We start from the raw sequence: 15,027 nt of genomic DNA on the forward strand, positions 1-15,027 counted from the left end.
GGGAATATGGAAACCAAAACTGTACGCAGTATTCCAGGTGTGGCCTTACCAATACCTTGCATAACCGTAGCAAGACTTCCCGGCTTTTATACTCCAAAAAAGGCCACGATTCCATTGGCCTTCCTGATCACTTGCAGTACCTGCATACTAACCTTTTGTGTTTCATGCACAAGTACCTCCAGGTCCCGCTGTACTGCAGCACTTTGCAATTTTTCTCCATTTGAAAAATAACTTTCTCTTTGATTTTTTCTGCCAAAGTGCATGACCTCACTTTCCAACATTATACTCCATCTGCCAAATTTTTGCCCAGTCTGTTTATGTCCTTTTGCAGACTTTTTGTGTCTTCCTCGCACATTTCTTTTCCTCCCACCTTTGTATTGTTAGCAAACTTGGCTACGTTACACTCAGTCTCTTCCTCCAAGTCGTTACTATAGATTGTAAATAGTTGGGGTCCCAGCACTGATCCCTGCGGCACCACACTAGTTACTGGTTACCAACCAGAGAATGAACCATTTATCCCGACTCTCTGTTTTCTGTTAAGTTAGCCAATCCTCTATCCATGCTAATATATTACCCCCAACCAGTGAACTTTTATCTTGTGCAGTAACCTTTTATGTGGCACCTTGTCAAATGCTTTCTGGAAGTCCAAATACACCCACATCCAATGGTTCCCCTTTATCCACCCTGTTCGTTACATCCTCAAACAATTCCAGCAAATTTGTCAAACATGACTTCCCTTCATAAATCCATGCTGACTCTGCCTGACCGAATTGTGCTTTTCCAAATGTCCTGCTACTGCTTCTTTAATAATGGACTCCAACATTTTCCCAATGCATTCAAGACAACTTATTTAGTCAGTATGTGGCAAGCCCAACAGGAGAGGGGGCAGTCTTGAATTTAGTTTTGGGGAATGAAGCTGGGCAGGTTGAAGGAGCATTAGTGGGAGAGCACTTGAGTGTCAGTGTCCATAATTCAGTCAGATTCAAGGTGGTTACAGATAAGGGCAAGGATAGGCCTGGAATAAAAGTTCCGAATTGGGGAAAAGCTAATTTTGCTAAGTTAAGGAGTGATTTGGCCATAGTGGACTGGCAACAGCTACTTGTGGGTAAATCAGTGTCGGAACAGTGGGAGGCATTTAAGGAGGAGATCCGGAAGGCTCAGGCCAAATATGTGCCCTTAAAAAAAAAGGTTGGGAAAAATAATTCGCGCCCCATGGATGTCTAGGGACTTACAGGGGAGGATTAAGAAAAAAAGAGACGCTTATGTCATATACCAACAGCTAAATACTATAGAATCTTGAGGAATATAGAAAGTTAAGAGGCAAAATTAAAAAGGATATTAGGACTGCTAAGAGAGAGCATGAGAAATTCTTGGCCAGTAAAATTAAAGAAAACCCTAAGATGTTCTATAAATATATTAAGAGTAAGAGGGTAACTAAAGAAACTAAAGAAAGAGTATGGCCTATTAGAGACCATAAGGGTAATCTTTGTGTGGAGGCAGAAGATGTTGGTAAGATTCTTAACGAATACTTTGCATTTGTTTTCACAAAGGAAAGGGGTAATGCAGATACTGCTAGAGAGGAGTGTGATATTCTGGATGAAATAAATATAGTGAGAGGAAGTATTAAGGGATTTAGCAGCTTTGAAAGTAGATAAGTCCCCAGGCCTGGATGAAATGCATCCCAAGCTATTGAGCGAAGTAAAAGAGGAAATAGCAGAGGCCTTGACTATCATTTTCCAATCCTCTTTGGATCTGGGCATGGTGCCGGAGGATTGGAGGACTGCTAATGTAGTACTCTTGTTTAAGAAGGGACAAAGGGAGAGACTGAGTAATTACAGGCCTGTCAGCCTAAACTCAGTGGTAGGAAAATTATTGGAAAAAATCCTGAAAGACAGGATAAATCTACATTTGGAAAGGCAAGGATTAATTAGGGACAGTCAGCACGGATTTGTTAAGGGAAGATAGTGTTTGACTAACCTGATTGAATTTTCTGAGGAGGTAACCAAGAGGGTCGGTGAGGGTAGTGCATACGATGTAGTATATATGGACTTTAGCAAGGTTTTTGATAAGGTCCCACATGGTAGACTGGTCATGAAGGTTAAAGCCTGTGGGATCCAGGGCAACGAGGCAAGTTGGATCCAAAATTGGCTTGGAGTTGGAAGCAAACGGTAATGATTGATGGATGTTTGTGTGACTGGAAGGATGTTTCCAGTAGGGTTCCACAGGGCTCAGTACTGGGTCCCTTGCTTTTTGTGGTATATATCAATGATTTAGATTTGAATATAGGGAGTATCGTTAAGAAGTTTGCAGATTACATTAAAATTGGCTTTGTGGTGAGGCCATGAAGAGGAAAGTCATGGGCTGCAGGAGAATATCAATCTACTGGTCAGGTGGGCAGAGCAGTTGCAAATGGAATTTAATTCAGAGAAGTGTGAGGTGATGCACTTTGGGAGGGCTAATAAGGAAAAAGGTATACACATTAAGCAGTAGGCCATTTAATAGAGTAGATGAACAAAGGGACCTTGGAGTGCTTGTCCATAGATCCCTGAAAGTAGCAGGCCAGGTGGATAAGGTGGTTAAGAAGGCATACGGAATGCTTGCCTTTATTGGCCGAGGCACAGAATATAAGAGCAGGGAGGTTATGCTTAAATTGTATAATACTTTGGTTAGGCCATAGGTGGAGTACTGCATGCAGTTCTGGTCGCCGTATTATTGGAAGGACGTGATTGCACTAGAGAGGGTGCAGAGGAGATTTACTAGGATGCTGCCTGGAGTGGAGAATCTTAGTTATGAGGTCAGATTGGATAGGCTGGATCATTGGAACAGAGGAGGTTGAGAGAAGACCTCATTGAGGTGTACAATATATTGAGGGGTCTAGACATAGTAAGGATCTATTTCTATTGGTGGAAGGATCTATTACGAGGGGGCACAGTTTTAAGATAGTTGGTAGAAGGTTTAGAGGGGATTTGAGGGGGGGGGGGGCTTCTTTACGCAAAGGGCTGTGGGGATCTGGAACTCGCTGCCTGGAAGAGTGGTGGATGCAGAAACCCTCACCACTTTTAAGAAATGGTTGGATGGGCACTTAAAGTGCAGTAACCTGTAGGGTTATGGACCCAGAGCTGGTAATTGGGATTAGACTGGATGACCTTTTGTTGGACGGTGCAGATATAATGGTAAGTACTGCAGGGTCTCGAATACGGCCAGGGTAATCTCCTGGACTAGTTTTGATCGCCTGGATGAGTTGGAGAGGAATTTTCCCAGATTTGTTTCTCCCAAAATTGGCCTAGGTTTTTATCTGGTTTTTGCCTCTCTCAGGAGATCACATGGCTCCAGTTGGGGTGGATTGTAGACTATTTCAGTATAAGGGATGTCGCAGTTGTGCAAGGCGGACTGGTTGGGCTGGGTGTTCTTTGCCTTTCCGTCATTGTTCATAGGTTTATATATAACCTTTAGGGCTGCTGACCGTGCGGCTCTTTGTCGGCCGGTGTGGACACGACAGGCTGAAATGGCCTCCTTCTGCGCTGTAAATTTCTATGTTTCTAACCACAGATGTTAGGCTAACTGGTCTATAGTTTCCTGCTTTTTGTCTCTCTCCTTTTTTAAATAGTGGTGTCCTTAAAATGGCACTTGTGGTGCTGACTCCTGTCAGGCGACACTGGTGCAACTCAGCGTCATCCCTATTGGTCCATTAAAATAGGCTCAAGGGCAGTGTCTCCGATAATACTTGAAGTACCCATTGTAGAACATTTCCTGGATTCATCCCTCTAGTTTAATAACATCTCAAACTTCTAGAAGAGATGGCTGAGAGGTGACCTAATAGAGGTCCTGAATATTATGAAGGTGTTAGACAAGGTAGACATGGAGAAGACTTTCCTCACTTGTGAGGGAGAAAGGAATAGAAGGATATGTTGATAGGGTTAGATAAAGTAGAGTGGGAGGAGGCTCATATGGAGCATTAACATCAGCATAGACAAGTTGCGCCGAATGGTCTGTTTCATAGAATCATAGAAGTTTACAGCACGGAAGGAGGCCATTTCAGCCCATCATGTCCATGCCGGCCAACAAGAGACTATCCAGCCTAATCCCACTTTCCAGCTCTAGGTCCGTAACCGCACTTCAGGTACAAATCCAAATTACTTTTTTAATGTGGCGAAGGTTTCTGCCTCTACCACCCTTTCAGCAGTGAGTTCCAGAAACCCATAACCTTCTGCATAAAGAAATTTCCCCTCAAATCCCCTCTAAACCTTCTACCAATATAAGGTATTGGTGAGGCCACACCTGGAATACTGCATGCAGTTTTGGTTTCCATATTTACAAAAGTATATACTTGCTTTGGAAGCAGTTCAGAGAAGGTTCACTAGGTTGATTCCGGGGATGAGGGGGTTGACATGAGGAAAGGTCTCTACTCATTGGAATTCAGAAGAATGAGGTGATCTTATCGAAACGTATAAAATTATGAGGGGGCTTGACAAGGTGGATGCAGAGAGGATGTTTCCACTGATGGGGAGACTAGAACTAGAGGGCATGGTCTTAGAATAAGGGGCCGCCCATTTAAAACTGAGATGAGATGAGTTGAAATTTCTTCTCAGAGTTGTAAATCTGTGGAATTCGCTGCCTCAGAGCTGTGGAAGCTGGAACACTGAATAAATTTAAGACCAAAATAGACAGTTTCTTAAACAATAAGGGGATAAGGGGTTAAGGGGAGCAGACAGGGAAGTGGAGCTGAGTCCATGATCAGATCAGCCATGATCTTATTGAATGGCGAAGCAGGCCGAGGGGTCGTATGGTCTACTCCTGTTCCTATTTCTTATTAATTACTTTAAATTTATGCCCCTTTGTTGTTGACCCCTCTACTAAGGAAAAGAGGCCCTTTCTATCCACTTTATCTAGGCCCCTCGTAATTTTATACACCTCAATCAGGTCTCCCCTCAGCCTCCTCTGTTCAATGAAAACAAATCCAGCCTATCTAATCTGTCCTCATAGCTTAGATTCTCCACTCCCGGCAACATCCTCATAAATCTCCTCTATACCCTCTCCAGTGCTGTAAATTCTGTGCAATACCCCACTTCCTTTTATTATACTGTAAGCACTTCCTGTTTATAGTAAAAATGTTAGTGAATTGTAGTCAAGACGTCCTCAAACACATTTTTAAAATTTCTCACACAAAGCTAATCACTCAAAATCACAACGAGACACAATTATACTCCCATTCTCCTTACCAATACAATGTAAAACTGGATATTTATTGAGCAACTCCTGTTTAAAACTGACACAAACACTCAGCTGGTACAATAACATAACCATAGTTCAACATCTCCAAGGGCGCACGTCAATCAAACACAAACTTCAGTTATTCACCAAGTTCAGGCAGATGTGATAAATGGCTGCTGGAAAGGGGCTGTGTGTGTGCTGGCGTGAAACAAAAGGGCCTCCTCATGGTATCCCAAGCAGTAATGAAAATCTGGCATCCTTCCACCACATGGCCACTAAAGGCAACTAACTGGGGACCTTTGAAACCTGGGGTATCACAAAACCCAAGGTTTGTTTTTATTAAGATACACTTAATGTTACAAATCTTGTTCCATGTACCTGCAATGAATGATGTGACGATCTTGCACTCGACACCTACATTGCCAAGCCTGTTTCTACAGAGCACAAGCAGCAAGCGAGACCAAACATGGTGGTTTGCAACGATTCAAATCAAGGAACTTCCCTCCCCCACCCACATTTAAACTGCACATATTAACATGAACACCTCCAATAAAAAAATGACAACTATGCGCATTTAAAAAGTAGTCAACTCAAAACGTTTTTTTTTGTACGCTTCTCAGATCGTGAGCGCAACTGCATCCGGAATCGAGGGAAAATCAGAACCAATGTATAATTTATATATGTTCTGACGTTTATGAATGAACACTAGTACACACACGGCAGTTGATTTCTGATGCGATCATTTGCCACTAAGATAGGAAAATAGAAAGGTTTTTTGTGTATTTCTCCTTTTTGAATTGCTATTTTTTTTAAAATATATACAAGAACTGTAAAAAGAGAAAAATACACAGCATCACTTGCACCCAACTATCAAAACGAGGGGTTTCAGTGCTCTCGCCTTTTGAAAGAATGGATGGGTAGTGCATTAAATACATGAGCGGATTTATTTTCCAGCCTCACCTCCCTCCACTGGGCCAGAGAAGGAGAAGCGAGCTCGGCAGACTGGGACAAAGCTTTCAGTGCAGAGCGGCTAGAGGGCGATGTGTGCAGCCCAGCCCCCAACTAGAGCCAGGGGGCCAAAGCGCAGTCTGTGCAGCAACTCGTGTGCTGCACAGGCCCCACACCTCACTGACACACACCAGCCATTGCATTGCTTTATTTGTTGTTGTTTTTTTGTAACCTGCCTAGTTGCATCCAATTAAAATAAAATCGGGGGGACGGGGGACGCTCAATCTGGAGCACAAAAAAAAACTGGGTCGACCCACTTTGTGACTCCTCGCCCCCCTTTTCCCTTGCCGGTGAGATGCCGATGCTTGATCCTGGGCTTTGACCCACTCCTCACGGCCTGTGCATGTTAAGCTGGAACATATGAAGCCCTGGCTCCGGGTGATTGGCTGCCCGGTTTGAGAGGGAAATCACAGGCAGTGGATCCGGGGGGGGGGGGGGGGGTGAGGCTCCAGCCTCTCTCATCCACCTCCTTTTCAGAAAAAAAAACACACCCTGGGCAGTGCGACCAATAACAGCCGCCACGACTGAAAAATGACGGTTCTTTCCCCTTGCACCTTCAACACAAAAATAGACACACATTTCCCCCTCCCCCGGTCTTCCTTCACCGCGTCCCATTCTGTCGGACCTGAAAATAAGATTTATAATATTTTTTTTAAAACAACAGAGTGGCGGAAAAGCAGCAACCGCGATCAAGCCATGAATTTGCATTTTGTATTCGGCTGGTTTCCCCCGCAATCCCACTCCCTTTCCACATCCTGAAGGGGGTAGGAGGAGAGGGTGAATAAAAATACTGTAGCCCTCAACCGTGTGTCCACTTCTGGCTCCAAGCTTAACTCGAAGGGTTTTGAACGGGGGGAGGGTTACTTTGTAGTTAAACAGGAAGCAAAAGAAGCTACATTGAAGCTTTCATTCTGGTATTTATATCGGTATTTTGTCTTTACCTGTTTGCCTCGGTAAAATAAGCGCTGGCATTCCGGGTTCACAGTGAAGCTTTCTTGGATTTTTAACCTCAAACATTCAATTTTGGTCAGTCTGGATAAATCATCTATGCAGCGAGTTTGCTTGCCGTCGATAGTACGCACTTGAATCCACATTTTTTTCTCCTTCTGTCTCTCTCCCTCTTTTAAGCAAAAGAATAAGATGAAATGAATACCATCAGCGCGGAAACCGGTTGCTGGCGAGGGGGAATAAAATAAAACGCTTAAGAGGTAATTTAAAAAAAGAATGAAATGATTCTCTCTCTCTCTCCCTTTTACTGTAGCAGCTATTAGTCAGTGTGTTGTTTACTGAACTAGGAGCAGGCAGAGACACACATGGGGTCACGGCGCCAAGCAAATCTCGCGAACATATGATAATTAATACTGAGGGTGGGGGGGGGGGATAGATTTTAAAAAATACTTTAAAATATTCAGAATCAGTCAATTCAACTTTGAAATGTCCTCCTTAAAAAAAACACGAAAATAACAATTATTACTTGTCACTAGAAGCTTCAGATATCCATTCCCCCTCCCCCTTCTACAAAAGGTAAATTTGTTTCTGCTCCTGCAGGGTTCCGCTCCGCGCTGTGTTCTCGTTTCGGATTACCGGTCTTTTCCTTTTGGCGGGCTGCGGAAAAAGCTCAAAACTCCGCCTCATTTCGAGTCATTATTTTCTTCAAAAGTTGGTTTACTGTGTGTGTTTTTTTGAGTTGAATAAAGAGAGACTTACATGAGCTTGTTCCTCCTCTCTCCCCCGCCCCATCTTTGACCACACCGCAGTGTTTCCATTATTCATCCTGAAACATTATTGTATAGGGGACAAGTATTATTTTCATTATTTTATATATATATATCTATATAACAAACCAAATGTCAGGCAATATCCTAATTGTCAAGGTTAATCAGTCAAAAGTATTGTGCAGATTCTGACCCTACCTGGTGAATTCTTACATGTATGAACTGCATGGGAAGTTTATGACATTTTCTATAAAAAAGCAACTTATAATACCTTATACATAACGAAGCCCCCCGCCCCAAAGTGCTTTGCAGGGGAGTGGTGGAGATCAAGCAGGAATTTGGAGAGGCGAACACGGTAGAAGTTTTGAGGTTTGGAAGAGAATTCCAGAGTACAAGGGCACTCCTAGTATGTCGAAGTAATACCATCCCCCACACACACTAGCTTGTTAGCTACAGTTACTCACCCCTGTAGAGGCCTGCTTCTTCATTGCATCTTACCCTTGCTTAGGCCTTTGCTGCAGATTTAATTTACAGCTTTACTCTTGCTAACACACCTTGAGAACTTAAGAACATAAAAAATCATCATCATTGGCAGTCTCTCGAAATCGAGGAAACATAGAAAATAGATGCAGGAGTAGGCCATTCGGCCCTTTGAGCCTGCACCACCATTCAATAAGATCATGGCTGATCATTCTCTCAGTACCCCTTTCCTGCTTTCTCTCCATACTCCTTGATCCCTTTAGCCGTAAGGGTCATATCTAACTCCCTCTTGAATATATCCAACGAACTGGCATCAACAACTCTCTGTGGTAGGGAATTCCACAGGTTAACAACTATGAGTGAAGAAGTTTCTCCTTATCTCAGTCCAAATGGCTTACCCCTTATCCTTAGACTGTGTCCCCTGGTTCTGTACTTCCCCAACATCGGGAGCATTCTTCCTGCATCTAACCTGTCCAGTCCCGTCAGAATTTTATATGTTTCTATGAGATCCCCTCTCATCCTTCTAAACTCCAGTGATTTAAGGCCCAGTCGATCCAGTCTCTCCTCCTATGTCAGTCCAGCCATCCCGGGAATCAATCTGGTGAACCTTCACTGCACTCCCTCAATAGCAAGAACGTCCTTCCTCAGATTAGGAGACCAAAACTGAACACAATATTCCAGGTGAGGCCTCACCAAGGCCCTGTACAACTGCAGTAAGACCTCCCTGCTCCTATACTCAAAACCCCTAGTTATGAAGACCAACATACCATTTGCCTTCTTCACCGCCTGCTGTACCTGCATGCCAACTTTCAATGACTGATGTATCATGACACCCAGGTCTCGTTGCACCTCCCCTTTTCCTAATCTGCCACCATTCAGGTAATATTCTGCCTTCGTGTTTTTGCCCCAAAAATGGATAATCTCACATTTATCCAAGTTATACTGCATCTGCCATGCGTTTGCCCACTCACCTAACCTGTCCAAGTCATCCTGCAGCCTCTTAACGTCCTCCTCACAGCTCACACCGCCACCCAGTTTAGTGTCATCTGCAAACTTGGAGATATTACACTCAATTCCTTCATCCAAATCATTAATATATATTGTAAATAGCTGGGGTCCCAGCACTGAGCCCTGCGGCACTCCACTAGTCACTGCCTGCCATTCTGAAAAGGACCCATTTATCCCGACTCTCTGCTTCCTGTCTGCCAACCAGCTCTCTATCCACGTCATTACATTACCCCCCAATACCATGTGCTTTAATTTTGCACACCAATCTCTTGTGTGGGACCTTGTCTAAAGCCTTTTGAAAGTCTAAATACACCACATCACTGGTTCTCCCTTGTCCACTCTACTAGTTACATCCTCAAAAATTTCAGAAGATTTGTCATGCATGATTTCCCTTTCATAAATCCATGTTGACTTGGACCGATCCTGTCACTGCTTGTGGTGCAGATTGTGGTGCAACAAGGCCTCAAGGCCAGTCTTAACTCCAATTCGTACGAAACTAAGAACTTACACAAAAGAACTGATTCCCGTAATCGGCAGTGCTACCGGTGCACAAGCTACCACTATCGGTGGTACCGGGCAATGGTCCCACGCTGCTCGGCAGGAGCTGGCTGGGAAAGATACGCTGGAACTGGGACGACATCCGAGTGCTATCGCCCGCTGACGAAACTTCGTGTGCCCAGGTCTTAAACAAGTTCCCTTTGCTGTTCGAACCAGGCATCGGGAAATTCCAAGGAGCAAAAGTGCAGATCCACCTAATTCCGGGGGCGCGACCCATCCATCACAAGGCGAGAGCAGTACCGTACATGATGAGGGAAAGGGTATTAAATCGAGCTAGACCGGCTGCAATGAGAGGGCATCATTTCAGCGATTGAGTTCAACGAGTGGGCCAGCCTGATCGTTCCTGTCCTCAAGGAAGACGGCACCGTCAGAATCTGTGGCGATTACAAAGTAACTATCAATCGATTCTCCCTCAGGACCAATACCCACTACCAAAGGTCGACGACCTCTTTGCAACGCTGGCAGGAGGAAAAACATTCACAAAGCTGGATTTGACTTCAGCCTATATGACGCAGGAACTGGAGGAATCATCGAAGAGCCTCACCTGCATCATACGCACAAAGATCTTTTCATTTATAACAGATGCCCGTTTGGAATTCAATCAGCGGCGGCAATATTCCAGAGAAACATGGAAAGTTTACTGAAGTCGGTCCCGTGCACTGTGGTCTTCCAGGATGACATCTTGGTCACAGGTCGGGACACAGTCGAGCATCTGCAGAACCTGGAGGAGGTTCTTAGTCAACTCAACCACGTGGGGCTCAGGTTAAAACGCTCGAAATGCGTTTTCCTGGCACCTGAAGGGGAGTTTTTGGGGAGGAGGATCGCGGCGGACGGCATCAGGCCCACCGATTCGAAGACGGAGACAATCGAGAACACACTGAGGCCACAGAACTGCAGTCGTTTCTAGGACTCCTGAACTACTTTGGTAACTTCTTACCGGGTCTTAGCACACTGCTAGAACCACTGCATGTCTTACTGCGTAAAGGGGACAAATGGGTTTGGGGCAAAAGCCAAGAAAATGCTTTTGTAAAAGCTAGAAAATTGTTTTGCTCAGACAAATTGCTTGTGTTGTATGATCCATGTAAGCGTTTGGTATGTGAAGCGTCGCCATATGGCGTCGGGTATGTATTGCAACAAGCTAATGATTTCGGGAAACTGTAACCGGTTGTTTACGCATCCAGGAGTCTGTCTAAGGCTGAGAGAGCCTACAGCATGATTGAGAAAGAAGCGTTAGCGTGTGTCTACGGGGTAAAGAAAATGCATCAATCCCTGTTTGGGCTAAAATTCAAATTGGAAACTGACCATAAGCCACTCATATCCCTGTTTTCCAAGAGCAAAGGGATAAATACCAATGCATTAGCCCACATCCAGAGATGGGCGCTCATGTTGTCCGCATACAACTACGCCATCTGCCACAGGTTAGGCACAGAAAACTGCACCGATGCTCTCAGTAGGCTGCCGTTGCCCACCACGGGGGTGGAAATGGAAGCATTTGGGAGTGAGCAATCATCCGTCACTGCCCGGCAGGTCAATACCTGGATGAGCCAGGACCCCTTGTTGTCCCTAGTCAAAAACTGTGTGCTTCACAGAAGCTGGTCCAGTATCCCAGTGGAAATAAAGGAAGAGATAAAGCTGTTCCAATGGCGCAAAGGTGAAATGTCTATACAGGCAGACTGCCTTGTGTGGGGTAATTGTGTACTGGTTCCCAAGAAGGACAGAGACACCTTCATCAGGTGACCTCCACAGTACCCACCCAGGCATCATAATGATGAAAGCGATAGCCAGATCCCATGTGTGGTGGCCCGGTATCGATGCGGACTTAGAGTCCTGTGTTCACAGATGTAATCCATGGTCACAGTTAAGCAATGTACCCAGGGAGGCGCCATTAAGTTTAAGTTTGGCCCTCAAAACCGTGGTCTAGGGTACATGTCGACTATTCAGGCCCGTTCTTGGGTAAAATGTGGTTGTAGATGCGTACTCCAAATGGATTGAATGTGAGATAATGTCGGCAAGCACGTCCGCTGCCACCACTGAAAGCCTGCGGGCCATGTTTGCCACACACAGCCTACCCGATGTCCTGGTGAGCAACAACGGGCCATGTTTTACCAGTGCTGAGTTCAAAGAATTCATGACCCGTAACGGGATCAAACATGTTACATCTGCCCCATTTAAACCAGCGTCCAATGGTCAGACAGAGAGAGCAGTGCAAACCATCAAGCAGGGCTTGAAGAGGGTAACGGAAGGCTCACTCCAGACTCGCTTATCCCGAGTCCTGCTTAGCTACCGCACGAGACTCCACTCTCTCACTGGGATCCCACCTGCTGAACTGCTCATGAACAGAGCACTTAAGACAAGGCTCTCGTTAGTTCACCCTGATCTACATGAACAGGTAGAGAGCAGGCGGCTTCAACAAAGTGCATACCATGATAGCGCAAATGTGTCACGCGAGATTGAAATCAATAATCTTGTATTTGTATTGAATTATGGACAAGGTCCCAAGTGGCTTCCCGGCACTGTCGTGGCCAAAGAGGGGAGCAGGGTGTTTCGTCAAACTTTCAAATGGACTCATTCACTGCAAACACTTGCACCAAATCAAACTCAGATTCATGGACTATCCTGAGCAACCCACCTTGGACCCTACCTTCTTTCACCCCCCCCCAACATACACACCTGGGCAACCGGCACCACGGTTGACCACGAAGCAGAACCCATCATCCACAGCAGCCCAGCAGGACTCACCACACCAGGCAGCCCAGCAAGGCCAGCTGCACAGCAGCCCAGCGAGGGCCCAACAAATGATTCAACAACACCAGCTTTCACACCGAGACAATCAACCAGGACAAGAAGGGCCCCAGATCGACTCACGTTGTAAATAGTTCCACTATTGACTTTGGGGGAGGGGGGGGAGTGTTGTTATATATGTAAACTTGTATATACTCTGTACAGCCACCTTGGGAGCACAGGTATTTAAGGAGGCCTCACAGGTTGGAGAGGCACTCTGGAGACCTGCAGTAAAAGACTACGGTCACACTTTACTTTGAGCTCACGGTGTTCAGACTGACTCTTTCTCCATACATAGCATCTTTGAAATGTTTCCTCTGCCTACTTGGGGATCGCCTGCTGTGTAGGAGTTCCGAGTAGAGCATTTGCTTTTGGATTCTTGTGCCGATCATGAGGACAATGTGGCCTGCCCAATGGAGCTGGTCGAGTGTGGTCAGTGCTACGATGCTGGGGATATTGGCCTGATTGAGAACACTAGTGTTGGTACATCTATCCTATCTATCCTTCCAGGGCTTTGCAGGATCTTGCGGAGAAATACCATCGTTGGTGGTATTTCTCTAGTGATTTGAGGTGTCCACTGTACATGGTCTATGTCTCTGAGCCATACAGGAGGGCAGATATCACTACAGTCCTGTATACCATAAGCTTGGTGCCAGATTTGAGGGCCTGATCTTCGAACATTCTCTTCCTCAGGCAACCAAAGGTTGCGCTGACGCACGGGAGGCGGTGTTGGACCTCGTCGCCGATGTCTGCCCTTGCTGATAATAGGCTCCTGAGGTATGGAAAGTGGTCCATGTTGTCCAGGACCATGCCGTGGATTTTGATGACTGGGGGGCAGTGCTGTGTGGCAGCGTCAGTTTGGTGGAGGACCTTTGTCTTACGGATGTTTAGTGTAATATCCATGCTTTCGTATGCCTTGTTGAAGATGTTGACGATGGCTTGGAGTTGAGCCTCTGAATGTGCACACACACAAGCATCATCCACGTACTGTAGTTCGATGACAGAGGATGGGACAGTCTTGGATCTAGCCTGGAGGCGACAAAGGTTGAACAGGTTCCCACTGGTTCTATAGTTTAGTTCCACTCCAGCGGGAAGCTTGTTGAGCGTGAGATGGAGCATTGCAGCGAGGAAGATCGAGAAGAGGGTTGAAGCGATGACGTAGCCCTGCTTGACCCCGGTCTGGACGTAGATTGGGTCTGTGGTGGATCCGTTGGTCAGGATCATGGCTTGCATGTCGTCGTGGAGCAGGCGGAGAATGGCGACAAACATTTGGGGGCAGCCAAAACGGAGGACACTCCATAGTCCCTCACAGTTAACAGTGTCAAAGGCCTTTGTAAAGTCAAAGAAGGTCATGTACAAGGGTTGGCGCTGTTCCCTGCATTTCTCTTACGATTGTCACACCATAAAGATCATGTCCGTTGTTCCCTGTAATGGACGGAATCCGCACTGTGACTCCAGGAGGAGCTCCTTGTTATGTATTTAACCCCTTGTAACCTGCATCACACCTGTCCACCAGAGGGCCTACCTGTGGAGTCCCAAGGGATCCCAGCAACCCTTGGGGGCACAGTATATAAGCAGGCCACCCACGAGTTACCTGCACTCTGGAACATTAATAATGGAGCTAAGGTCACACTTGCTCATTACACTCAGTACTCAGTCTGACCATTTATTATGAGTGTAACAATTGGCGACGGGGTAACGAACAACCACGTGAAAATGCAAAGAACAATCGGCATCCTGGAGAAGCTCTCAGAGGGGGACGATTGGGAGGCCTTCGTGGAGAGACTCGACCAATGCTTCATGGCCAACGAGCTGGAAGGGGACGAGAACGCTACCAAACGAAGGGTGATCCTCCTAACTGTCTGTGGGGCAACAACCTATGGCCTCATGAAGAATCTCCTGGCCCCGGCAAAACCAACAGAGAAATCCTACGAAGAATTGTGTACGCTGGTCCGGGAGCACCTAAATCCTAAGGAAAGCGTTTTGATGGCAAGATATCGGTTCTACACGTGTCAAGGATCGGAGAGCCAGGAAGTGGCGAGCTACGTCGCCGAACTAAGGCACCTTGCAGGACATTGTGAGTTTGAGGGATTCCTAGAACAAATGCTCAGAGATTTTTTTTTACTGGGCATCAGACATGAGACAATCCTTCACAAACTGTTGACTGTAGAAACTCCGAATCTGAGTAAAGACATGACGATAGCCCAGGCATTTATGTCTACGAGCGACAACACCAAGCAAATTTCGCAGAACAAAGAAGTTTCGG

At 45.8% G+C, this 15,027-nt stretch overlaps 1 protein-coding gene across 1 annotated transcript in view; it reads right to left on the reverse strand.

The window, feature by feature from the left end:
- LOC139270451 (E3 ubiquitin-protein ligase UHRF1-like) overlaps positions 1 to 7,712 on the reverse strand; it is a 212,406-nt gene extending 204,694 nt beyond the window's left edge. Inside the window, exons 1-2 of the mRNA XM_070888440.1 lie at positions 7,694 to 7,712; positions 7,161 to 7,393 (exon numbers count right to left, since the gene is read on the reverse strand). Coding sequence (XP_070744541.1) covers positions 7,161 to 7,313 — 153 coding nt within the window. The 5' untranslated portion in view covers positions 7,314 to 7,393; positions 7,694 to 7,712. The remainder of the gene's footprint in view (positions 1 to 7,160; positions 7,394 to 7,693) is intronic.
- Between the last annotated feature and the right edge of the window lie 7,315 nt (positions 7,713 to 15,027).

This window comes from Pristiophorus japonicus, chromosome 1, assembly GCF_044704955.1.
Source record: "Pristiophorus japonicus isolate sPriJap1 chromosome 1, sPriJap1.hap1, whole genome shotgun sequence".
Classification (NCBI taxonomy): Eukaryota; Metazoa; Chordata; class Chondrichthyes; family Pristiophoridae; genus Pristiophorus; species Pristiophorus japonicus.